Below are 24,787 nucleotides of genomic sequence, written 5' to 3'. Positions count from 1 at the left end.
ATGATCCCTTTTTGCAAAGCAATTAAAGTAATGCTAAGTATAAAAAAAACCAGCTGCACGCGTACATAATTCCTGATAAGAAATGCAATAAGAAATTCGTAACACCAATAGATTACCATAAGAAATGACTCAAGCTTGTAGAGGCATTCATCGTTGATGTAACTAAATTATTGATCCTTTTTGTTGTGAACCAATTAAAGTAATGCACTGAAGTTCAAACAAACAGCTGCGCGCTTATCAAAAAAACATCCTGATAAGAAATATGTCGTAACACCAATTGATTATGATAACTAAAACCTCAAAGTGGAGAACTTTCGAAAAGTGCAAGTTTCACAACCGACTAATCTTTAGGGAAATACAGAGGTATGCCCAGTGGCAGTCAAAACAGCAAAAAAAAAAAGAGAGAGCATTGATTGAGCAAAGCGGTTTGCAACTACCACAGATGTTTATACTACTTCATTACTAATAGCTCCATAGTGAATGACATGAGAATAATTGTGCAACAAAAGTGTAAGAAACAGAGTACGCAACCCTGTTGTGCAAATCTACATTCAAACATGATTTAAACTCAAACCTTAAAGGGAAGTAAAATTAAAAAAGACATGTATTTCCAGCAAGAACTTCTCTTGCAACGGAAAACGATTGTATTACAGCATTGCAATATCAGACATGATAGTTTCCTTTTTCAATCATATCTTTTATTCTCCAAAAATTGCTATATTCTGTTGCTTTTGCGGCCTACGGAGAGGAAGGAAATCACATGATTAGTGATTTGTTCACCTTTTCTAGCATGTCAGATGTATGACAAGATAAATTTGTACAGAGAAACAAGGAACCAAAAGGGTGAGTATCAACGAATGTGTGTGTCACGTTTAGTCACTCAGTCAGCTGTCTATAATGAATAGCATACTTGACAACTTCATAAAAGGAGACAACAATCCCAACTGAAGGGCCAGCTCGACCAACACGTGGACCAATTCCCATAAACAACCCCTTCATTCCTCCATCCCTGTTCCAAACAATAGGTTTAAGGCCATGATTGATTGTAAAAATACAACACTCGAATATAATCAACAGATGAGTGAACTGATATGATGTGATGTATGCCCTATGTTTCAGACTTTCAGTCATAGTCTCACTCACATACCTCCAAATCTCAAGCAAAGTTTGTCTTGTTGTCATCTTCAATGCCCTTGTAGGATCCTTCTGCAAAAAGAGATGTGTCAAAGAACAAACAGGTGAAGTTCTTACTTTTCTCTTCTTTGGTGCTCTGTGGAATGGGGTAAATTTGTAAGATCTAGTCTTTAGGATACTTGCACTATTTGTTTTGGTACAGTGACTATAGAGGAGAAATAAATTCGGGGCGAAGCTTATTTTTGAGAAATAACCTCTATCTGTCGTCGGGTTTTTGCCACATCTAGCGGACATGTAGCAGCAGCTGCAAGGCTTCCTGCAACAAATCCAGCAGAGAAATTTGCCCCAAGGATAGTGGCTGCACTAGGTTCATCACCTACCAGACCAAGAATTCTGCGCCTTATCTGCAAAAAGGGGCAAAAGCAGAAGCAACATGAAGTTATATACACCTGCTGATGACAGGCATAAAAGGAAACCACAAGTTAGCTCATCGTAAATTACTGGCTCAAGAGTTGACCAACAGATTGCAGAAAAAGGAACATCACGAGCAAGTTGAGCTCCAAGGCCAGTCCACAAGATGCGATAGTTTTGTACTGTCACAAAAGATAAGAAAATGTCAGGAGCAAAATATATTAAATGAAAGGCCAACCTTATATCTGGCAAAATAAAGATAGGTATCCATTAAACTGGGTCACATCAATAGTACAAAACCAGAACCAAATCCAATTGTTTAAGAAATGAGAAAGTAGAGAACTGAGTCAAACTATAAGAATCAAGTTAAGCGTTTCTTACAGTTATGAAGGGGGTTTGTACTCTTGACAGGGTTGATGGCCCCAGTCAGCGTTCCCCAAACTCCTGGAAGCTTGACACCAACTTGGGTTTGCTTGAAGGCCTACATTTCAAGAAGTGAAGTGTGAAAACTTCAATGAAGAAAAAGTGTATCTTCCACTTAGAAAATCCAATACATGAAGGGCAATTCATCCAAGATTTGGAAAACAGATATAGTTTACCTAAAATATAAAGCTAACAGAAATTGTCCTCAGAACAGCTAATATCATAAATTGACCAAGCCAAGAACTAAGATGCAACAGATGAGGAGAGTCCTGTACAACCTAGTAATCACATAAATTGAACAATTTAACAGAATCCTATGAAAGCAACCCAAGTTCACAAGTACATTGCAAGATGGTATGACAGAAAAATATAGAATAAAGTAGGACATCAATTCACAACTTCAGATACCTGCATGCGTGTCCTTGCCAGTTCAATAGGGTAACAAGAGACACAAGCCAATGATCGTGCTAATGACCCAGCAACTAATGGGACATATGGTGTTAGATTTGGTGCATTCTGAGTTGTGAACTCTTCCATCAAATTGCGGAAAATGTCATAACAAGGCATGTAGATCCCCACCTGATTGAACAATAAAAACCAATAAGTACCAGCAACATATTCCACAACAAAGTGCATAGCATTTGCATCACTGCAAAACAAAAAATCAAATGCAGCACGTAATCATTGAGGTGAAAGAGGAAATCCTTGGTACTAAAGAGACTTACAGTTGGTATGGCCAATGTTAAGCTTGCATTGGTTCCTCTCCAGAGTCTCCAAAATCCTTCCTGCACCAATTCAGTCCTGTGAAACCCATCTACTATTAAAATACTTGCCTACAAACTCAAAGGTAATGACCTATATAAACTAGTACACCCTTATTGGAATGCAACCCAGCACACGGACAAGGCATTGAGGAGTGTCTAAAAAACAGTTGCCTGAGTGTCATGCATGTAGTATCAACAATCAAGGAATCACAAATGTCCTTGTGCCATTCTGTAGTGAGATTATGCAATAGTCGCTTAATAACCAGTCAGAGGTAATGTCCACCATCAGGCATATGCAACATACTATCTAAGGCTTCATACAAACAACAGTTACAGACTATTGTCAAATTAGCGAGAGAGAGAAATAAAAAGATCTGCATATATTTTCTGTAGTATAAAGTGTTAATGAAACCTAGGTCTGCTCTAAACTATGACAAATGGATCATAAGGCTGAAAGCTTTACTATAGAATATAACATGACCACTCTCTTGGACTGCAAAGATTTCTGTTTAAGGATAGATACTTGAATTATAAACACGAGGAAGAGGCCATCTAACACATAACGGAACTTACGTGACTTCTTCCTGGGATAAGAATTACTACATGTAATTAAGTATAGGTCCACCGACCTGACGTATGACTTTCAACAGCACATCCAGTGTTCCTTTATACTGGTTACATTCTGGTGGGCAGACAGTCTTGGATCCAATTAGCGAAGGTGTGCGTAGCGCAGATGATCTTAAATCTGGAAGCATCTAGAGACAATACCAAAACCAAAAACTAAGCTGCATTAGTACAACGAAGTATACAACATGAAAGCAACTAATCATGATTCCAATAAAAACATTCAACTCCAAAGTAAATATCAATCCCTTTTGTTGCAAACGGAAAGTAACGCACTCAAGTACCGAAAAACAGCTGTTTACATACCGTGTTTGTTTCAATGCAAGGCGTACCACATAGGCCCTGGTAAGGTACTCCGGCAGCCTGCGCTTGCAACCTTGTCTGAAGACAATGCAACAAATAATGCATAAACACAAACCTCAAAATCAAAGAGCTTTATAAACTTGCGAGTCTAAAAAAGACACTAACTTTTCGAGCAGGCAACAATCAGTTTCAAAAGGGTAACTTCCAAAGTAACAAGAAGACCCTTTTATCAATTCACATATATAATCTACCTAATGGGTTTCTTAGAAAAATGCAGAACTCAATCACAGCATAACCAAAATGGGAAATTCAGTCCAAAACATGAAGCAAATGAAGAAAAGGGCACCACCCAAATAGTCTCTAAAACACAAAATGACTACAAGAACCCAAAAAGGAACAGAATTTGGAAGAAAAAAAACCCACCTTGGCAACATCGAGAGGGTTCACGAGAATCGAGGAAACAAAAGCAGCACCAGCAGCAGACAAAGCCCTCTCTCCGAAACTCAAATTGGCATCAGGAATGGGAACAGATTGGTTCTGCTGCTGCCGCCTCTGTTTTTGTTGTTCTTTGCTTTCTCTGAAATTGGCATCAACTCTGCTCGCTGCTGTGCTCATCCACGAAGGCGAGACCGGCCTTGAAGCCACCATTGGTTTTCTTCAGAGTTTTGCGTAAAAAGCATGAAACTTTGGGTTGTGGGTTATGGGGGTTTAAGAGATTGAGAAGGAAACATGAGCTGGTTATGGTATGGAAGGAGACGAAGAGAGAAGGTTGGTCCTCATTAGTTGGGTTTCTAAAATTGAATATTATTTCTTGGGGAAGACGAGAAAGCGTGCGTCATTGCGTATGTGGAACATATGAGGATTCGTGGCGTGGAAATGAGGGCGCCAAACAATTGGAGCTGCTCTCAGCTGTGGATGTGGATGACTACAAATCCATCATAGACTCTCTTTTTCTTTTTCTTTTTTTTTTTTGATAAATAATCATAGACTCTTTTGGTTAGGCAAACGTTTATTTATGTTTATTCTTTTTGCCTTTAAAGTTGTAGAAATTTGAGTTTTCAGACCAATAAAAACAACAAGAGAAATTTGGGTTTATTGGGCTTGACTTGGTTGATTGATTCCGATACTCATGTAGGGGCGGGCAATTTTTGGGTTAAACCTCATTTGTTCGCCGGTTTAGTTAAGAACTTTAATAGGATTGAACTAGATGTCTGAACTAGATGTCTAAGCAAAGAGTCATGAAGAAGACTAAGGCCTCGTTTGGTTCGCGGAAAATAAGCATCAGGAATCAAATACTTTCATGAAGCAAAGGAAAATAGTTCATTTCCTGTGTTTAGGATGCAAAAAGAAAGTAAATACTTTCATGAAGCAAAGGAAAATAGGGGAAAATGGTTCCTTCCATACTCCAAATGAATCACTTCCCCCATTCTTTCCTTGCATTTATTACTCACAACACATTATTTTATTCTATTAATTACATACATTTTAATAACTTTCCAAATAACTTTCCTTACATTACCAAATATCGGACTGGAAAGTTTCTTCGGAAATTTCATTTCCCTTCTCATGGGAAAGACAAAGAAATTACTTTCCTTTCCGCAAACCAAACGAGAAGGAAAAGAAAGGAAATTAAATCCTCCGTCTTTCCCATGACAATGGAAATAAAATTTTCTAAGAACTTTCCATTCAGATGTTTGGTAACATAAGAAAAGTTATCAGAAAAATTATTATAAAGTTTATAATTAATGAAATAAAATAATATGTTGTGAGTAATAAATGCAAGGAAAAATGGAGAAAATGATTCATTTGGGGTTTGGAATGAATCATTTTCTCCATTATTTTCCCTTCTTTCAGGAAAGTATTTCCTTTCCTTTTCTTTTGTATCCCAAACGCAAGAAATGAATAAGTTTCTTTTACTGATGCTTACTTTCCGCGAACCAAACTTGACTTAAAAGTTTTTTCGATGCCCCTTTAGTGTGACTGTCGATTTAGTGAGAACTTAAATCTTCATTAACTAATGGCTCTAGTGTTATTTTTTGGCACATGATATACTTGAAGCTCTTAGCGGAACAAAGAATCTTACTAAAGTGAGAGATATTCAAGCTTGATGGCGACGAGATTGTTTTTATCTCGAGATCTTCCGGTTGCAAGCATTGTGACGGTGTATCATAGGCCCGAAGCGGGCAGTTGAGTAAAGAGTTATGAAGATTCAAATATGGTTTTTCAATACAATCTACACACCTACCGTGAAACCAAATTTTACTAAAATTTTTCTTGTACCTTGGGTTATGCAAAATGACTACTTTTAAGTGAAGATCTACAATTGGTGTAGGTTTAGGAGAAGATTTAGATTTATATCAGCAAGAGAATCTTTCTATGTCGAAATGTAAGTTTAAAAGTACATTGTACTACCAGGGGCAGATTTAGGGGGGTCGAGTCTAGGCAGCTGCCTGACCTCAAAACTTAAGATAAGTTATGGAAGTCTCTTTAGTCTTAGGGTTCTACATAATTCTTTTCTGAAGGGGACGGCAAGAGGGTTGGGGATGATACCCTGCACGTCCTTTATGTTTCTTCTCTCCAATAAAGACGCCGCCTGGTAATTTGAAATCTTTAATTAGGGCTAAGAGTCATAACTAGAATTTAAATACAATTAAATATAAATAACACTAGAAACTATTCACACCCTATGGGTGTGGAGAAGTGGGTGCGTGGTCACCCGTCTAGAAGTGGGTAGTTAGTTTATAAAAATAATAAAAATTTCAGTCATGGTGAGCGAGCCCTCTTCTCTTAAATATAGTATAGATAATACTTGTCAAAGATATAGCATAGCACTCGTCGCATCAGAATCACTATTCTCTACTAGGTTTAGAGAATTATGTATTTCTTTAAATATTTTTTGTTTAAACTTTTTTCTTTTGAAGATAACATAATAGTTATACTTCTATAAACTACAAACTATACTTCTCTATTCGCCTCTTGATAATTTTTCTTTTTGTTTTTTTGTTTTTTTGTTTTTTTGTTTTTTTGTTTTTTTGTTTTTTTGTTTTTTTGTTTTTTTGTTTTTTTGTTTTTTTGTTTTTTTGTTTTTTTGTTTTTTTGTTTTTTTGTTTTTTTGTTTTTCATAATTTTGATTTAGTAAGTGATATCTATTTGTGCTCCAATTTTCATGTATGTAATTGCTACATATTTAAGAGTTTATAACTCCAATAAAAATATAAGAAAATTTTCTTTGAAAACCAATTGAAAAGAAGTTTATTAATAATCTTGCCTTACTTGAGAAAGATTTTTGGATCCACCACTGTACTATCCATAAGAACAAAGTTAAAATGATATTCGAATTTTATTCTTACTTGGTATTTTGTCAAAAGGAGGAGCTCTATTATTCTCAAAAAAAAAAAAAAAAAAAGGAGCTCTATTCAGTCAAGGGTTACAAATAGTGACCTCGACAAACCTTGACCAGCCCGTCATACGCTTATAGAAGTCATGAAGTAGTATTTGCCTAATTGCATGCCTCCATTTCTGACTTGAATGCACCGCATATGCATATAAATGTAGCAAGTTCAACTTCCAAATTCTGATGAAGTGTAAAACAGCAGAACTTTCTGCATATTGTATATCATATGGTTCATGCTACATGAACAATTAGTATGTATGAAAGTAAAAGGAATTCAAACAATTTTCCAGAACAGCAAGTGAAAATAAAATTCCAATAAGAATCAGCCTCTAGCACAGAAGACATCTAGAGGGTTCTTTGAGATTGTCAATACACTACTACTTTTCCCTGCTTCTCTTGAAACGACAAATGGAATCCTTTTTCTTGAGCTTGTGCATATCAATTTCTTGATATGATAAGCTGCCATTGCAGACATAGCTAGTTTCACTGCAATGCCAACTTTCTTTTGCCACTTCCATGGGATTAGTAGCAACTTTCTCATGCAATTAGTGATGAGGAACCTTCTGCTGTGATGAGCACCAGAAGGTTCAACATTTTTCTTCAATCCCTCTCTCAAATCCCAATCAAAAGGCGCACCATTTTGGAGTCCGAAACGTGCATTCAGTTCTGTCAGAACATCAAGTGCCCTTCCTTTATATTCTGTCACATTTGCTAATAGATTTAGTCTGCTTTCTTCCAGACTGTTGAATGCTGCATTCATATCCATCATCTGCCTAGAATCTAATCTCTGCACATAGATAGCTTTAAGTGTGACTATATGAAATTCTCCAACTTCTTTACGAATTGTTAATTGGTTTTGCATCACAATGTTTTACCATGACCTGGGTTCCAAGTGTCAAAATAACTCAAAAAGCCAATGCATACATCTATAAGAATTTGCATTCCTATATATTTCTTTTGGTAAAATCCAGTCCTAAGTATCCAAATCAAATCATCAACCTTGGTTTTCAGAAAGACTACTAGCTGATCCATAGTAGACAATTCCATATCTTTTGGTTTCATGAACAACTCCATATAAATGTTAAGAGTTCATAGTATCCAAGACTACTAGCAGAGGCAAATTGGGCAATCCATAAAAAGTAGAAGCAAAGACAAGGAGGACAAAATAATGTAGAGGAAGAACTTTACCTCCAAGAACAAGACCATGTTCTCAACTTCCTTCAATGAATTTCTAATGGCCACCAATCTCTTCCTCTCCTCAAATGGGGCCTCTGCGGCAATATCACTGTAACCACCACCATGTTCTGAACAGAAATTATAGAACCTGCTGCTACTGTTTGTGTCTCCAATCTCATTGCTGATGAGCCTACCATATGCAAAACCCATCAATCAAAACCCACTAGGATTATTGGGATTTCAGTGTTTTTGCTATATTTTCCTTTACACTCTCCTATTCAGATCTTCTCAGCCTTTTCTTTTCTCTTTGCTTGTGGTTGGGAGCTTGGAACCATGTGGAATATGATGAAGGTAGGCCTCTCCAGGTGCTTTATAAGAGTTGGCAATTGGGTGTTTCCACTTCCCACACAATCATTTTGCTCCCTTTTTCTTTAATTCTTTACTTCTTTCCAGTGTGTTCATTATTCTTTCTTTAAGAGGAAGATTTGTTTACAAACAGAGTGGCTTTGCTGTTCATGATCCCACACCCTCTCACTCTCGTCACATGGAGTCATAAAAAGCTCACACCAGAAAAAATAAAATGTTACCATTATCTCTTCACCTAATACTGCACAGTAGGATTTTCTTCCATTTGTAAATCATCATTCAAAGCATGAAGGGTCCCCTCAGATACATGCACTATGTATGCAATTGGAGATTTGGAGCCAAGTCAACGACAACACAAGGTTAACTACATTTGAAATTGGTCAACTTAGTTACACATCATTGATCATGCAAGTTGTTGTTGCATCACCATTAACAATGGCTAGAGTTTAAAGTTACAAAGACGTTGATTGTGTTCAGATATCACTGACATAACGTTCTAGACTGTTTCACAAGAAAAAAGAATTCCCAAGCTTTTGAGGGCGATTTTTAATCAATGAACTACTGACAAATAGTATTAGACCCGAAATGATGCGACTATAGATTAAGGTTAAAGCAAAGAAGTATTATGCATGGGGATCATGTTGAGTTTTTAAATGATGTTGATATTAGAAAACTAGAACATCCCGGACTAGTGTATGAGGCTATGAGCTACTGGACATGGTTGATGAGCAAAGTTGATCAATATTTTCGACCAAAAAGTTTCAGAAAGCGAAAAAGAACTATAAATTTAAAAATAAGAAAAGGTCATCAATGGCTTCAAGCACCCAAGGATCTCATGCAAATCTCAATCTTTGTTCTTGTTGTAGATTAGAATTAGACCCTACATGCCGTGATATTCAAAATGCTGAATGATAATTGGATAACGTTTCATATGACCACTGCAAATGGTGCCTCTTTTTTCTGGGCACACTCTGCCATGATGCTTCAGATTTTGTGTCCCACTTGTAACGCATGGCTGTCTGGGCTCTCTCCCAATGTTAATCACATGAACTTTTGGGGTCAAAAAGAGATTAGCATACCTTGTATTTCTAGGGTATTTGGAATATAAATCTTGTTTTTCTTGATTCCTTTTCTTTACTTTGATTTTTTTTTTTTTGAAAGATTTCTTTACTTTGATTAAATTTTGAGGATTTTGTCCTACTTAACTCCTTTCAGTTTCTTTTCCTTTTGTTGATGAAAAATGTCACCCTACCCAACTTTGCTTGCATACTTTTAGCTATGCCTAAATCTACTGTTAACTCGCACATAATGATTGAACCTCAGCATAATCTTTGTATATTCGATTGATATGTGAATATAAGGTATTGGAATATTACTCCTTTTATGCCTTCTTGAGGGAGAAATAGTCATAAAATGAGTCTTTTGTGTTTGGTTGGTGGTGACGACAAATTCACCACCAACCAAATCTAATTGTTTTTTCGGTTAGTTGTTTCTTCTTTCGCGAGTGATACATACTTATCGACGTGGTCTATATTAACCAAAGAGATCGTTTTGAGACTTGAGAGTCTTCATCTTGCATGTTGACGCAAGTTATGTATTAATATATTTGGTCAGTGATCATCGGTTTAGAATCTAGTAAACACAATAACATTAATGCTACAAATAATGAAGTGTTCTCGTGTCAAATAATGTAACTTGTTATGTATCCATTAGTTAACATAACTACTTTTTGTTTGATCAACTTACTGAAACTATTTGACATGACAACATTGGTTAGGTTAGGAAACAGTACTGCTACAATCTCCACAAGGTGCTTATGAACTTCAAATGTACTTGAATCACAGAAGACAATCTTGATTTGCTTAAATGATAGAGATAATCCATACAAATCAGAACTACAAACTAAGCACATGTTTCCCAGCTTGACAAGACCTGAACCATAGAAGATGATCTCTTATAGTTCTCTATCACAAAGCATATGATTCAAGGCTCTGTTCTCTTGGTGGGTGGTTTTGAATTCAAACTCTTAAGTTCCAACCACACCAACCAGTATGGTCTTATACTCCAAGAAGAAAAGTGACAAGAAATTCAACTGGGTACAATAAGGACCACATTGTGTACCGGAAATAATGAAGAAGAAGATATGATTTGATCTTTTCATTGTACCCAGCTCTTTGACATTGATCTCACAGAGCTCGAAGCTCCTCATAAATAATCTGCCTTGGCTCTGCTTCACTGCTTTGCTTTTTAGGGCAAGCAGAGACTGGAAGACTCTGTCACCCTTGCTTCTTATGGCAGTAGAGCACTAGCTAGGGACCAGCCCAGAACCAGACACAGCTTCAAGATTTTGGAGGGTGCATCACTTATTCCTCTTTGACTTTGACCCTCATTCTAATAAATTTGAAATATTTGGTTTTGTTATTTTCCTTTTTCTGGGTAGAGACTGATGAAGTACATTGAAAACCATTATGAATTGTATCATTCTTTCTCAGACTTGAGGTCCAAGGAACTCCTTAAAAATAAATACATAATAAAGACCTTTGGTCCCCAAATTTTAGTTATTTGATTAAAGTACCAATTTTTGTTTCTTGGGACAAAACGAGTAGGGAAAGGGACCCAAATATAATTTACAGGACCCAGTTTTCCAGATTTTGAGTCAGAAAGCTTTGCAAGTTGCAACTGGATTATGGTACTTTGATCTTTAACAATTCACTTTTTAGTTTTTACTAACAGTAAAAGCATTGGCAAACCTTTTCTGTGAAATTTGACTGCTGGCCGGAGATTCGGGAAGCATCGCCGGGATTTGACCTGAAAAGAGAACAATGCGTATGGGATTGCCCGGAAAAAGAGAGGCCTAGTGATGTATGACCACCCTACAATGTCACCCTTTCCAAGGTGGTGTATGGAGAAAGGGAGGAGTGTTCTGTGTATGGTTTCGAGGTTTTTGTGGCACGTCAAAGGTTAACATCACTGTTACAGAGACCCCAATATGGGTCAATGACACATTGCTAACGTGGTACTAATGTTCCTCTCAAATCACTCAAAAATCACTTTCAGATATGACAATGGAAGGTCTAAATGTTTTTTTTTTTTTTTTTTTTTTTTACTTTGTCAAGGGGAATCCAAAGGCTTCCTAGGCTCAAGATAAACCCCTTCGACGCATGTGAAATGCTCCAACTGTGCATTGCAGCACAGTGCCTGGCCACTTTGACAGCTTCGGGGTTCAAACCTAGGTTGGGGAGCACACCCAACTAGGCAAGAACCACTAGGCCACTTGCAGTATCATGTTAAGGTCTAAATGTTAATGTTGTGGTAAACAAAATTTAGCACACATGGATGGTGTGAGAACATTTTTTAGTATCATGTTATGGTGATAAAAAAATTAATAAATACTGTTAAATGTTAAATTTAAACTCAATCGTCTTAAAGTTAAAGTTTTACGAACACAAATTAATTCAAACGAATCGCTTTACATATTTATCATAAACTATTAGACTATATGATGGACTGAATTTTAGGATCCAATTGTCAATTAGATTAAATATGTGTATTGCTCGTTAATAAAAATATAGCAGTGCATTCATAATATGCAAGAAATTATGATCAACTGCAAATCATTTCTCTGTACAATTTCAAACATTAAATAGCAAACAAACAATTTTGCGTAATTCATATTAACATTAACTGTAATTTACCATAACTCGAATTTCTTGAAATGAAATTGTTAAATTACAGAACATTATTTAGTGTACCTACCTAACGAATTTCATGAAAGAGTCCAATATCCAATAAACTAGGATCACACATTCAAATCACATTCATTCCTACACACTTGAGAACAAAAATTTAGAGGGGATTAATACTAACATGGACTATTCCTCATCTATGTCACTTATGATGCATTTATTCACTCAGAAACCACCACATTGATCTTGAAAGAAATCCTCCACATTCCATTTACATGACCTGAAATCCCCAACGGAATCCAGCGAAATGTCGGACAAATCGTCTCGCAACATTGTTTCCGGCACCAAGTTCATTTCCTCCAACAGAATCGGCTCTGTAACACCGAAGAATATAGCTTCAGTGGGACTGATCACACCATCAAAGTAACCATAGTCTTTAACGAAATCCTGCTCCTTCGACCCAGGTCTCCACTCGTTGTCACTACCACTGAGAACAGAGGTCGGGGAGCGAATGCTCTGACACTCTTTCCCGGAATCATACTCATCTATCACAACAATATGGTCGATCGAACTGGACGCATTCGAACAAGAAAGATTGTTGATCGAACTGGACTCATTCGAAGAAGAATCGTGATCCGGAATGAGAATTTTGGAAGGAGGAGCGATGATATTCGTGAGAGCGTTATGTCCCCTCAACTGAATGGCAGCTCTGTCGTACACCATCGCCGCCTCCTCCGCCGTCTGGAACGTTCCGAGCCAGACACGGGACTTGCGGACCGGGTCACGAATCTCGGCGGCCCATTTGCCCCACGGCCGCTGCCGTACGCCCCGGAACTTCCTCTTCTCCTCCGGTAAAGGCTTCGGCTTTTGCTTCTGATTCTTGGCCAGAAACACCCTGACCGCCTCGGACTCCTCTTCGATTCTCACTTCGTTGATGACCCTCTTCGTCAGTCGTTGTTGTTGGTCTTGTTCTTCTTCGTCGCTGGACGTGTCGGTCGCGTCCTCGTCGGTGACGGAAATCCGGACAATCTTAGGGACTGCAACGTTCGGGAAATGCTTGACAAGCTTCTTGGTGAGGGTTCTCTTCTCTGTGTACTTGGTTGGGTAGTTTGAATCCATGGCGGAGAAAGATGGGAAATTTGAAGGAGACAAATGGTTGTTGTTACTACTACATGGAGGACTGAAACTGACGAAGCATTAAGAAAAAGTAAAAGGGAGGAATAAATAAAGGATGAGATTTTGAACGAGGAAGAACAGAGAGAGAGAGAGAGAGAGTCTGAGGGAGCAGGGGAGTCAAAATGGGAAGAATCGCTGTTTTATAGGAGGATCTCAGCAGCCTTCTCCAACATTTTCGTTTTTTCCTTTTCTTTTCTTAACTGAAAAACTAAAACATATATAGAAGAAAGCACTTTTTTTTCTTTTTCTTTTTTTTGACAAAAAACATAGAGGTTTAAATTATTTTAGAAAAGCAAGATGTTTGAAATTTTATAAAGCGTTGTTATATACAAAATAACGAAATGTGGAAAGCACATATCTATTTTATTTACAAAATTTCATACGATTTTTATTGAATTACAAACTATTTATAATTGCAATCCCATCAGGTTTAGCTTAAATAAAATGTTCTGGAACATGTACTTATAATATAAAATGTTCTGGAACATGTACTTATAATGTTGTATGTTATGGATGTTATATTTCGAATGTAAACTTTAAGAATAAAGAATCATAAAGTACTTTGGTTTTGAGGCAATACAAATGATTGTTTTGGCAATTTATATTAAACTATCAAGACCTTTTTGAATAAAACTATCAATTTTCATTTATTAGAATTTTTTTAAGTAATAAAAATAAAACCAAACCGATATAGCAACTCAATGAAAATGTAATTGGGGCTTTAAGTTGTAATTTATTTTCCTCCTCAAAAAAAAAAAAAAAAAAAACTCAATGAAAATGTATAAATTATCTCTTGCTTGGCAACCAAGTATTCAACTCTTCCTCTATCGTTACGTTGTAGCAATCAAGTCAACCTTAAGGGATGTTTTTCATTTTAACATTTTGAATTACGTACCAAATATAGATTCATTCGCCACAAGAAAATAGGATAGAATAGTGGAATAATTAGGGGCTCTTGTTGTTGCTTGGTCTCCAAGTAGCTCAGTCAATTGATATTTTCAGTTTCCCGAAACGACAGTTTCATTTCCTAGTTAGTTAAACTACAAAATCCCTGCCGTCCATTACATTACATTAATTCATAAAAAACCTGTAATTAAAAATGAAATTTCAATTGTTTCTTTGTTTGGTACATTGGAGGGAAACACCATTATCAAGCGTAATCCTAACCTAATTTTCACTGAGACCAACTTTAATGCTGAAAAACTAAATAAAGAAATAAATCAATAAGTTTAAAGAATGAAGATATTGGGTCAATTTTCAGTATTGGCTAAAAAAAACAAAAAACAAAATTGGTGTCAAAGAAACTGCATACGCTTTCTCTTCTTTCTCTCATTTGTTGCTGTCACTAACTTCCTTTTGAGGCTGTCACTATTGCTCTATCAATTTCTTTATTTGAAAATGGTGTTTTTCCTTGGGTAAGATTTAAAGGAACCAGACCTGCCCATGAAATAGTGGGATCTTTTTTTCCTCTTATACGAAAGGCAGAAAATGGACAAGGAATTGGCAAAAAAGGGGATTGTTTTTTGTAGGTAAAGCAATCTTTGGCTCATCTCCAAATGTGAAAGTTTTCTGAATGAAGAATGGGAAAAGTAGCCTCTAACCCATCTGCTTCAAGTTTCAAAATAAATAAATAAAATAAAAACATTTCGAAAAAATAAAATAAAAAATCTCCTTGGAGATGAGAATTTAATATACTTGATGGTTCAGAAGGGACCATGTGAAACTTGGAGAGCAAGCATGCACAGCTGGGCTGCTTGTTTTTAGTTTTTAGTAATGACTAAAATTTCGATAATTTCAACGAAATATCGCAATAATTCTTAAATCACAATAATTCCTGTGGCGGACAAATCACAAGAAAATCTTTTGGTACTACTTAATCAGAATAGGGAAAATCCAAGCATCAGATATTGGGTCTGGCCTTTTCCTCATTTGGGGAGTTGAGCCAGATATATACAAATGTCCTTCTCTGGGGCCTTTGACTCTTACAGTCAACAGCTCCAATCATAGAAATAGCCCAGATCATATAAGCAACTGATTAAACTTCAACAAGGTGCAAAACCCTCTATAATGCAAATGCTAGAAGTACACTAGTGAAGGGTACATTAAAACACATAAGAGTGTGAATAAACTTCTAGTTTCACATATAGACAATACATCAAACATTAACAACTTCTGATCCTTCATAGTTGCTCCCCTTAGCACATTGTCATGATTTAAGAGGGACAAAAGCAAATCTATTCCTCAATGTCTATTACAATAGTACACACCAGGCTTCTTTTATACAAAACAGGGAATACGATGTTGGTGTCTTACATGTCGTTGGCGCACAACATACTAACCCATAGCATACTTCTGGGTCCAGCTCCTAGCAGTTGTCTCGTACTTTGACCGGTCTGTCTTGTACATGTGAGCAATTTCTGGCACCAGGGGATCATCCGGGTTGGGGTCCGTCAACAGGGAACAAATGGATAGTAACACCTGAAATAGAAAACAAGAACCTTTCCCACCCACTTAAAAACCGGTAGATACAGATGAGTGAAAAGGGTGTAAAGCAACTATGCATTAACAATTGACAACCATCCCCAGTGGCATACATCCTTGGAAATCCAGATGAAGATCAAATTATTAAATTTTCTCAATAACCCAAATCTAATTTCCAAATGATGCTTCACAAGTATGTAAATCAGACACTAACATCTGGACTTCAGCATGGAAAATATGCAGTTGTGGGAACTTCATAGTAATCACAATCCCCTGTCCATGTTTATCTTGGACTAAGGAAATTGGAAACCTAGTCCATATTAAATCATAACAATCACTAAGAGATCAGAACCTTGGATATGGTCAGAGCAGGGCTCCACTGCTCTTTCAAAATGTCAAGGCAGATACTTCCATTGCTGTTGATATTTGGATGAAAGACCTTAGTCCTAAATGCAACCTGCAATATAATTTGGTGACAATTAATGAATGTCATTTTAGTAGCTTCTAGACTATTAAGCCAAAGCATTTTTAATTGACACACGAAAAACCATTGTAATTTCAGTACAAAAAGGCAATTTGATTTAGAATTCTCTTAAGATTTTTAAAGGACTGAGAAATTGGTCCAAGACCTTAAAGGCCAACCGAAATCAAACTTATTCTTTATGCCACGGTCAGCCAATCCTAAAGTTGTACAGAGTTCGAATTAACAATACATTCGGTGGTGGGTAGGTCTATACCAAAGGTTTCTGACTTGGTCCAAGACTAGAGCCAATATGCCTGACTTGAGGCTCTGCCTATGTCTTGGCCTTGTATATTTATAAAGCACAAACTTGCTCATGTAGCCAGAAAAAAAATGTTTTTCAGTCAAAAGATCATACATCATTAAATTTAGTGGTATAACACAAAACAATGAGTAACATTTTACTCTTTTACTGACCTCTTTTGTACAAAAATGAGATCCTCTAGATCAAATATAACAAAGTCCTTTGCCTCTTTGATTATATTAGAAACCATGAGCAAGCAAAGATTCCTACAGTCCCACCCCGGTGAGTAGATCACCACCTGATCCATTGGTTGTACCAATGGTCAGTGTACCTATGTATTGACCTCTGCCATAATCTATCTAAACCTCTCCTATCCAGCAGGTATGGTCTCAATAGGTATTCAGCCTTACATATTATTGTTGTTAATACTACTTAGTTCATATATTCCTTCCTCTGTAAAGTTTCAAAGAGGTAAGTTGTGAACTTGTGATTCGGGATTCACTCCAAGATTGGACACAATTTTTAAAAACATAAGATAATACTATTTCCATAAGAATGGTAAAGGTCAACCAATTTAATTATGACTTTGAAAAAAAAAAATGCTAGTTTTTTTCTGAAAAGTTCGAAGAAAGACACAAGTTATCCTCTTTCCTGGAAAAAAAAACAAAATATCAGCAATATTTCTCTGAAACCATCAATTATTAAGTCACAACATTGATTGGGTCTAAACATAAGATAATACTATTTCCAGAAGAACAGCAAAGGTCAACCAATTTAATTACGACTTTGAAAAAAAAATGCTAGTTTTTTTTTCAGAAAAGTTCACAGAAAGACAGAAGTTATCCTCTTTCCTGGAAAAATAAAAATATCAGCAATATTTCTCTGAAACCATCAATGTTCAAGTCACAACATTGATTGGGTCTAGTTTTTTCTGAAAAGTTCACAGAGAAACGCAAGGTATCCTCTTTCCTGGAAAAATCTGCAATATTTCTCTGAAACCATCAATTTTTAATTCACAACATTGATTGGGTCTAAAAATGAAAGCCCCCCCCCAAAAAAAAAAAAAAACAAGAGAGCCAAATGCAGTTGGTATGAAGCTAAATTAACAACTTCTACAAAAAAAAAAGGTTAAACTTGATGCTGTACCTTAGGTGGTTTAAACGGATAATCAGGAGGGAAATGAATGGTAACTAGAAAGACACCCCCTGCATAAGGACTGTCAGGAGGGCCCATTATCGTCGCTTGCCAATGAAACATGTCTTCAGCAACCGGACCTGTCATCAAGGAAAAGTAGTGAACCTCAAAATAGTTTCACATTATACAATTATCGCTTCTGACTATAATATAAGACTAACTATAAGAATTACAAGTAAATGTATGCTTTCAAAACAGCTCTAACGTTTTGATCTTAAAGGACTATAAGGAAAATGGTTTTCTTTGGAAGTACTTTCTCAGTTTAATTTATTTTAGAAAATAAGAGAGAATTTTCCAAAAGTTGTTTTCTTTGGTTTTAGTTTGCTTAGGCGCTCCTGCACAACATAACAGCTAGAAAATCAGATACACCCATAGCTTCACTACACTCCCTCCAAGTATATAATGTAGAATGCTATTGCCGTAAAATATGATCAGGCATGATAAATTAGAGTGTCGACTGCAATTTCCTATACACAATTCTCCTTCATATAATCAAACCGACTCTAATTATAACTATCCACATCCCTTAATTCAATCTCAGTCAGCAAATACACCAAGAATTTACACACAAGTTCTCAACTTTTTCCTTCTTTCAATGAACACACAAGGTTCCAAGTCTCTTTTTCAAACAAGTTGCAGTATTAGACACAAATACATAATGCCTCCAAAACCAGTAAACTCAACAATCCTACATTTCACATTCACAGCTCTCCTAAACTTCACTCCTTGATAAACACACATCGATCGTCTCTTTCGCTTAAATCCATCAATAACAGAAATTCCACAAAACCGTAAATCTATGACAAATTTACTCCGACGAACAAAAATCGACAGATCAAGCTTCGAAAGAGACTGAGAACCATGAAAAGAGAAAGCAAAAGCAAAGATCAATAAGAGCATGCAAATCTGAACAAAGAAACAAGACTATACCGGCGCTGCATGAGGTCGGAGGATCCTTCTGGAGATCCTTGAGCTCCTTCAAGATCCGCTTGGACGCCATCGACGTAGATCGTCGCGGATCTGAGAGAAGGAGGAAGAGGGTTTCAGAGAGAGAGAGAAAAGTGGCACTTGACCAAGTGCTCAATAATTTGAGAGGATGAGAAAATGAGGAAAGAGACGGAAGGAAGAGAAGCATAACAATACGTATTTGTCACTATGTGATAGAGAGAGAGAGAGAGAGAGAGATTCCAAGAGGTTCTGTGGCTTTATGTGAATCTGATTCTTTGGTTTCTGGCCGTTGGTTTGGATGACTTGGGTTTGGTGGTGGAGTTTGGACGGGTGGGATTTGGGTTTTGGATGCAACAATGAAACAATTGGTTATTGTGTAGGACCCAAGTGGAGGTTTGCAAGTTTGAGAGGTTCTTGCGTGGGGCAGCCGCACCGCCACGTGGTGCAGCTGATCAATCAGTGCCCAAATAGGGGGGTATTTTGGATATTTTACATTTAAAAATCAGAGACAATTCCGGAACAAAGACAAAAAATTCTGAGACTTGATTGGGCAGCCGCACCTAAGAATTAGTCAGTTTGCAATACAGAGAGTATTTGAGCACTTGAGTACTTGACCCAGTGGGATGGAGATGGATCGGGTTGAGTGGTGACTAGTGAGCATCTTCAGCTAGCTAGGCCACTAGAGTTCAAGGCTTTTCAAGGCAGCCTAAATCGTGAAAATGAAATTGGGAGAGCAAATGGGCGTCCCTTTTTATTGTTCTTATGGGAGGCTTTTGTCAATGGTTAATTCGTCCGCAAAGATGCGTTATATTTTATTTTATGTTTTTACGGAAGACTGTTTATGGACAATCTTTTGTCAGCAAAGGTGTAAACCTTGTTAACTCTATTATTTGTTGAAATTATCTCGTTCCATAATTTTATCATTGGTAAAATGTGATTTTTATGAGCTATTTCAAGTCTCGGAACTAAAAAAAATAACATTCAGTATTTTTTTAGTTCATTTACTTAAACCTTTATTAATAATGAGATTATGCCCAAAGAAATTTTTGAGAAATAAAAGTATTGACATGATTTGGCACTATGGAGGTGCCATGATACACTCATGGCATGTCATTACACGTTAAATCATGCAACACCATGTGTTTTTTGGAAGCTCTCATTTGCCATAATCATCATCTTTGATATATATAGGGCCCTTTTAGTGAGGAATCATTTTTTTTTTTGTCTTTTTTAGGGATAGAGCATTAGACCAACTTTTTGATCATATTTTGACATCTCAACCGTTCAGTTTTTAGGTCCTAATGTGTAGATCACCTCTGCAAATTTTCAGCCAAATTGATTATCGTTAAGGCATTCAAAACTGTTATTTATAATTATATGTATGAACGGTTCATGTTGGACAGATTCTGTTCATCCATTGATTTAATCTAGTTCGATTTCTTAACGATCACCGATTTGGCTGAAAATTTGCAGAGGTGATCTACACATTTGAACCTAAAATCTGAACGGTTAAGATGTTAAAATATGATCGAAAAGTTGGTCTAATACTCTATCCATAAAAAATACCAAAAAATGAATCCCTTAGTGGAAGGGTCCTGTATATATATTAGGGTTTAGGGATTCCTATATATATACAGGACCCTTCCACTAAGTGATTCCTTTTTTGGTCTTTTTTAGGGATAGGGTATTATCGACTGTGGAGTTCATTATCGACTTATTGTTATGAATGTATTAAGAGTTATAGTAATGTGTTCAACATTATTTGAAACCTTTTAGTTATCTTGGTAAGTTATTCAAAGATAACTTTTAGATTGTTGAATGATCTTGTCATAAAATTTGTTTTATTCTATCAATTCGTGTTTTTTTTTTAAAGTCATTATGCAATGAACATGTTCATAATGCCTCGGTCAAATTTTTCGCACTAGGCCTCTAAGTTCTTCGAACCGGGTTCGCTTCTAATTTAATCACATATGCCCTTGTATTCTCCAATTTGATCGATTATACAAATCCTTAACTAATTCATTACTTTCTTCATTTAATGTTGCCCACTCAAACTCTTTTTTGGCCTTCAATTATGTAAGAAATACACCATTTACATTGTCAAGACTAAAAATTAACCTCGAGTGGACTCGCATCATCACCAATTTATCAAGAAATTAATGAATTAGTTTACTAATGGCTATGATTGATCATATTGAATCGTATAAAGGCATATGTGATCAAATTAAAAAATTGAAGACACAAATAATTTTAAGAATAAAGTTTAAAAAGATAAAATGAATTTAACTATGCTCGGCCGACACTTTAGAACTTCAGAGAACAGCAGCTAGCTAGTACAAGGAGATATTCACACCGCAAAGCATCACTGATACGCGATGCAGATATGATATCACTGTCTACTTTGCTTGTTTTCCTTTCCTTTACCAGGCAGCCCACCTTTTGTAATCACCTATCAGTTGTCTCCACTTTTACAAGATGATTAAGAAGATAGCACGCCCACCTTATATTTACAAAAGGCATAAAGAGAAATAATGTTACACATTATAAGTCACCTATATAGTTGACTTCTTTACAATATGTACGAACGGCAAGTTTCCAGGAATACAAAGACACCACGTACCCCCAACCCATCATCATCATCATCATCAACCATTACACAATCTTGATTTATTATGAAAGAAGAAATGAAAATGAAAAGTAATTTATCCAAGTCCAATCGATCACCATAAATAAATAAAAAACAAACCTTCAACCCCCATTTAAAACTGATAGTCCCATGATGCATCAGGAGCATCCAAAGCTTAGAGACATGTCATAACTCCCTTTCAATTCTTTTCTGTAAGCAGAAAATTTATGTATACTGTAAAGGCTCATTATAAATATTTTGAGTATAGATTAGCAGGAAATCCAGTTTTTACTCTTTTGGGTACAAATGTCTGCTTCAGAATGGCAGCATCCAACTGACCAAGTACTCTGTGGTAATTCACATTTGAGTGACCATATCAGTGGATTTGGATCCTGCAATCACATAAATAAGCTCAGAAATTAAGCTCATTGATATTCAATACTCAATTTGACGCATAAAAACCTCAAGATAAGAATAGAAAAGGGCACATAGTTGTTTTCTGACTTTTCTCAGAATGAATAATGGACCTATATATCTCTCATTTGGTAATTCAATCTAACAAGTAACAAATAACAACTCCATCTATAATGCTTCATCAAAAAAAAAAAAAAAAAAAAACTCCATCCATAATGTAATGAATTTAACTTTGTGCCTTTATGTTGCTTCTCTTCTTCCATCAAAGTGGTATTATTACTTGCAAAAAGTAAAAATCTGTTACCTATCAACCTCAGTTATTCAACGTATGGCTGTCCGCATTCTCATATATAGAAGTAATAGAACTTCTCACACCGCTAATACAATAAATTTTAAAATAACGTTAAACATAACTCGAATGAATATCTACATTTACTATATATAGTTTCTCCCTCGCTCGTTACAAACCAAAGACCATTCACTGATTTACATTACCCTGTGAATTTGTCTACATAGTTCTTTAAAAGTTCACGCGTCTATGCAAAAACTAATGAACACAAGAACAACCTAGCAATGAAAATAAAAACAATACTAGAGTTGCTAAATTTGTTAAGTATTTCCGATCCTACTTTAATAATTTAATGAAGTTAGCCTTAATTAAATTATTGAATTAAATAATATTATTTGGTGAATAAATTTGATCTTTACGCTCTAGCTAGTAGTATCTTGATTCTTGATCAAGAAGCAACAACTTAACTGTAGATGCAAATAGAACACTTACCATTTGTAGGCAGAGATTGTACACTTGGGCATGGTATTACCAGCATGAATCTCCTTCATCGTGACACCTCCACACAACACATCAATATTCATCGTCCCTAGCCTCCACCCCTTCACAACATAACCCAACCTGGCCTTCACCTCCACCCCAACCCTCATCACTTTACTCACATACTGACTCTTCAGCTTCTTCGCCACCTCGTCGTTCAGCTGCCGGTTCTTCACCACATAATCGAACTTAACACTCGTCGTGTTACTCGACTTCTGCGTAAACCCTGTCAGGTCTTTCATCCCCAACACCAACCCTACGTCGTTCGGGTCCCCGACGCTGACGTAGGCCTGCACCCCTGAGTAGAATATGTCCAACTTCCCGTTGGGGTTTTTCACCTCCATCCCCGGAACTGTCCATGCGTCGAGGTAAGTCCCGCCGGGTTTCACCGTGGTGTTGAAGAGCGGTATCTGAAACGACCGCAAGTAAACCAGAGGAAGCCTCGGATCGAATAAGAGGAAGAATATTCCGGCTGCCAGCGCGACGACGACAATAATCACAAGGATCAAAATGCAACACACCCAGCAAAAGACACGGCAGCAGTTGCTGCGCCTGGACTTCGGCTGTGGATGAAATGAGGGAGGGAGAGGGACAGGTTTTCTGGGAACCTGCCCTGGAACCGGTCTAGGAGTTTGGTTCGGGTCTCTGTACCCCGGCGGCTTCTGCAGCACCGGTTTTACTGGTGGCGGCTGGGCCATTTAGGCCCTCAGACCGGACCTTCCTTGTCTAGGTTTGCACAAAACAGAGACAGAATTAGGGCAATTGATCACGAATCGGGTGGAATGATGGCTCGTGTTTCGACCATTTTGGATACAATGTGGATTGATTCCGGGGATATAAACAATAGTGCTAGCACATTTGGGCAGAACGATATTGAATGTTTGAGATGATCTGATAGGAGGGGAAAGGGAAAAGAAAATGTGGATTCAGGGTTTGAAAGGAAACAGATTACTGTGGGAGAGGAATGGGATTGGAGAAGAAAGGAATGGAAAATTGGAAATCGGATCAGGGAGGAGAAGGTGGTTCTATTTATGAAAGAGATTATAATGAGAGAGAGGTTAGGGGTAAACAGTAAGCTGGTTTTGGCTTTGGCTTGGGGCCATGGGTAGCAGCAATTTAAGCGCGAGATTCACGCGCGTCGTTTTAAATGCTGACATGGCGGCAAACGTCTCTAACAATTCTCATTACGGTTTGGTAGAAGAGGTTCAAGAATTTTAATCCTTGAGCAAAGTGAAATTATATAGTGTTAGGCATAAAGAATACATCAAAAGCCTAAGCATAAAGATTACATTAAAAGAGGCTATTGTGAAATTTCTGGGTGGGAGAGACTTTAATAAGGACTTTATAATTAAAAGTAATTCAATTCTGTAAATTTTCGACCAAATTGAAAATTGTTAAGGTACCAAAGTAATTGACAAACCAAATCTGACAAACTTCAATATTTCATATTCATAAATGATATATCACGATTATAAATGCCTTAAAGGTATATTGTGATGCCGCTCCCAAAACCTAGCCGCCTGTGCTCGGTGATCCAAACATGGCGACTGCTGCCGGTCCCCATTCTAAGTGGAGAAACCCACTCCACATCCCACAATCCAATCTCAGCCCTCCAATCCTGGTCGGCGACCAACCAACAAAAAGAAGGTTATGCAACATTCAAGGTTTCTGACCCGTGCCGGTTTGGGTTCAATCCAGATCGCGGCGGACCTCCAAGGGCAAGCCTTGGGCGCTATCCTCCAAGAGGCAGTGGTGGCTTGCTCTTCGAAGCAAGTAGATCTCTTGCATCGGATCTCCAATCTACTTCATGTGGACGGTCAAGAAGCTTCTCTTGGCCTCATCCTGCATTGATCAAACCTTGGGACCTGAGGAAGATGGTGCAATCGGTGATGCATTGCCGAAGCAAGCCTGTACGGAAAGATGAGTTGGATGAGTTTGGTCGGACTCGACCACGTCGGGGACGTCTCAAAGTTCGAATTCTGGGTGATCCTCGGAGTTGGATAAGGCCTATGCTAACGTGGAGAGGATGGTCTCAGGATCTGGGGCGGAGACGAGATCGCCTGCATCTCGTATG

The 24,787-nt window shown here is 37.1% G+C and overlaps 5 protein-coding genes across 6 annotated transcripts; all 5 read right to left on the bottom strand.

Annotated features, from left to right (window-relative positions):
* Positions 1-413: 413 nt before the first annotated feature.
* On the bottom strand, positions 414-4,468 carry LOC133716782 (mitochondrial carrier protein MTM1). The gene is made up of 10 exons (XM_062143439.1): positions 4,083-4,468; positions 3,663-3,737; positions 3,362-3,487; positions 2,694-2,753; positions 2,377-2,547; positions 1,927-2,026; positions 1,636-1,727; positions 1,389-1,538; positions 1,148-1,206; positions 414-1,009 (listed from the first exon to the last, which is right to left on the bottom strand). Exons 1-10 carry the CDS (start codon positions 4,305-4,307, stop codon positions 877-879), a joined length of 1,191 nt encoding a protein of 396 aa, XP_061999423.1. The 5' UTR covers positions 4,308-4,468; the 3' UTR covers positions 414-876.
* A 2,731-nt stretch (positions 4,469-7,199) lies between these two features.
* Positions 7,200-8,661, bottom strand: LOC133717708 (uncharacterized). The gene is made up of 2 exons (XM_062144420.1): positions 8,242-8,661; positions 7,200-7,840 (listed from the first exon to the last, which is right to left on the bottom strand). Exons 1-2 carry the CDS (start codon positions 8,437-8,439, stop codon positions 7,376-7,378), a joined length of 663 nt encoding a protein of 220 aa, XP_062000404.1. The 5' UTR covers positions 8,440-8,661; the 3' UTR covers positions 7,200-7,375.
* Positions 8,662-12,264: 3,603 nt separating this feature from the next.
* LOC133717769 (ethylene-responsive transcription factor CRF4-like) lies at positions 12,265-13,602 on the bottom strand. The gene has a single exon (XM_062144495.1). The coding sequence runs from the start codon at positions 13,398-13,400 to the stop codon at positions 12,507-12,509; it is 894 nt and encodes a 297-aa protein (XP_062000479.1). The 5' UTR covers positions 13,401-13,602; the 3' UTR covers positions 12,265-12,506.
* A 1,920-nt stretch (positions 13,603-15,522) lies between these two features.
* LOC133714867 (ubiquitin-conjugating enzyme E2-17 kDa-like) lies at positions 15,523-19,016 on the bottom strand. Its single transcript, XM_062141130.1, has 4 exons — positions 18,827-19,016; positions 17,849-17,976; positions 16,291-16,395; positions 15,523-15,935 (listed from the first exon to the last, which is right to left on the bottom strand). The coding sequence occupies exons 1-4, from the start codon at positions 18,894-18,896 to the stop codon at positions 15,792-15,794; spliced, it is 447 nt and encodes a 148-aa protein (XP_061997114.1). The 5' UTR covers positions 18,897-19,016; the 3' UTR covers positions 15,523-15,791.
* A 2,040-nt stretch (positions 19,017-21,056) lies between these two features.
* Positions 21,057-23,800, bottom strand: LOC133717407 (NDR1/HIN1-like protein 2). 2 transcript variants are annotated; one of them, XR_009849606.1, is made up of 3 exons: positions 22,666-23,800; positions 21,763-21,862; positions 21,057-21,680 (listed from the first exon to the last, which is right to left on the bottom strand). XR_009849606.1 is itself a non-coding variant. In XM_062144114.1 (2 exons), exons 1-2 carry the CDS (start codon positions 23,409-23,411, stop codon positions 21,847-21,849), a joined length of 762 nt encoding a protein of 253 aa, XP_062000098.1. In that variant the 5' UTR covers positions 23,412-23,800; the 3' UTR covers positions 21,057-21,846. The 2 variants fall into 2 exon arrangements, 1 of the variants encoding a protein (XP_062000098.1); XM_062144114.1 differs by having other exon boundaries at positions 21,057-21,862.
* Positions 23,801-24,787: the final 987 nt, after the last annotated feature.

This window comes from Rosa rugosa, chromosome 6 (genome assembly GCF_958449725.1).
Source record: "Rosa rugosa chromosome 6, drRosRugo1.1, whole genome shotgun sequence".
NCBI lineage: Eukaryota > Viridiplantae > Streptophyta > Magnoliopsida > Rosales > Rosaceae > Rosa > Rosa rugosa.
This window is presented reverse-complemented; position numbering and strand designations above follow the sequence as displayed.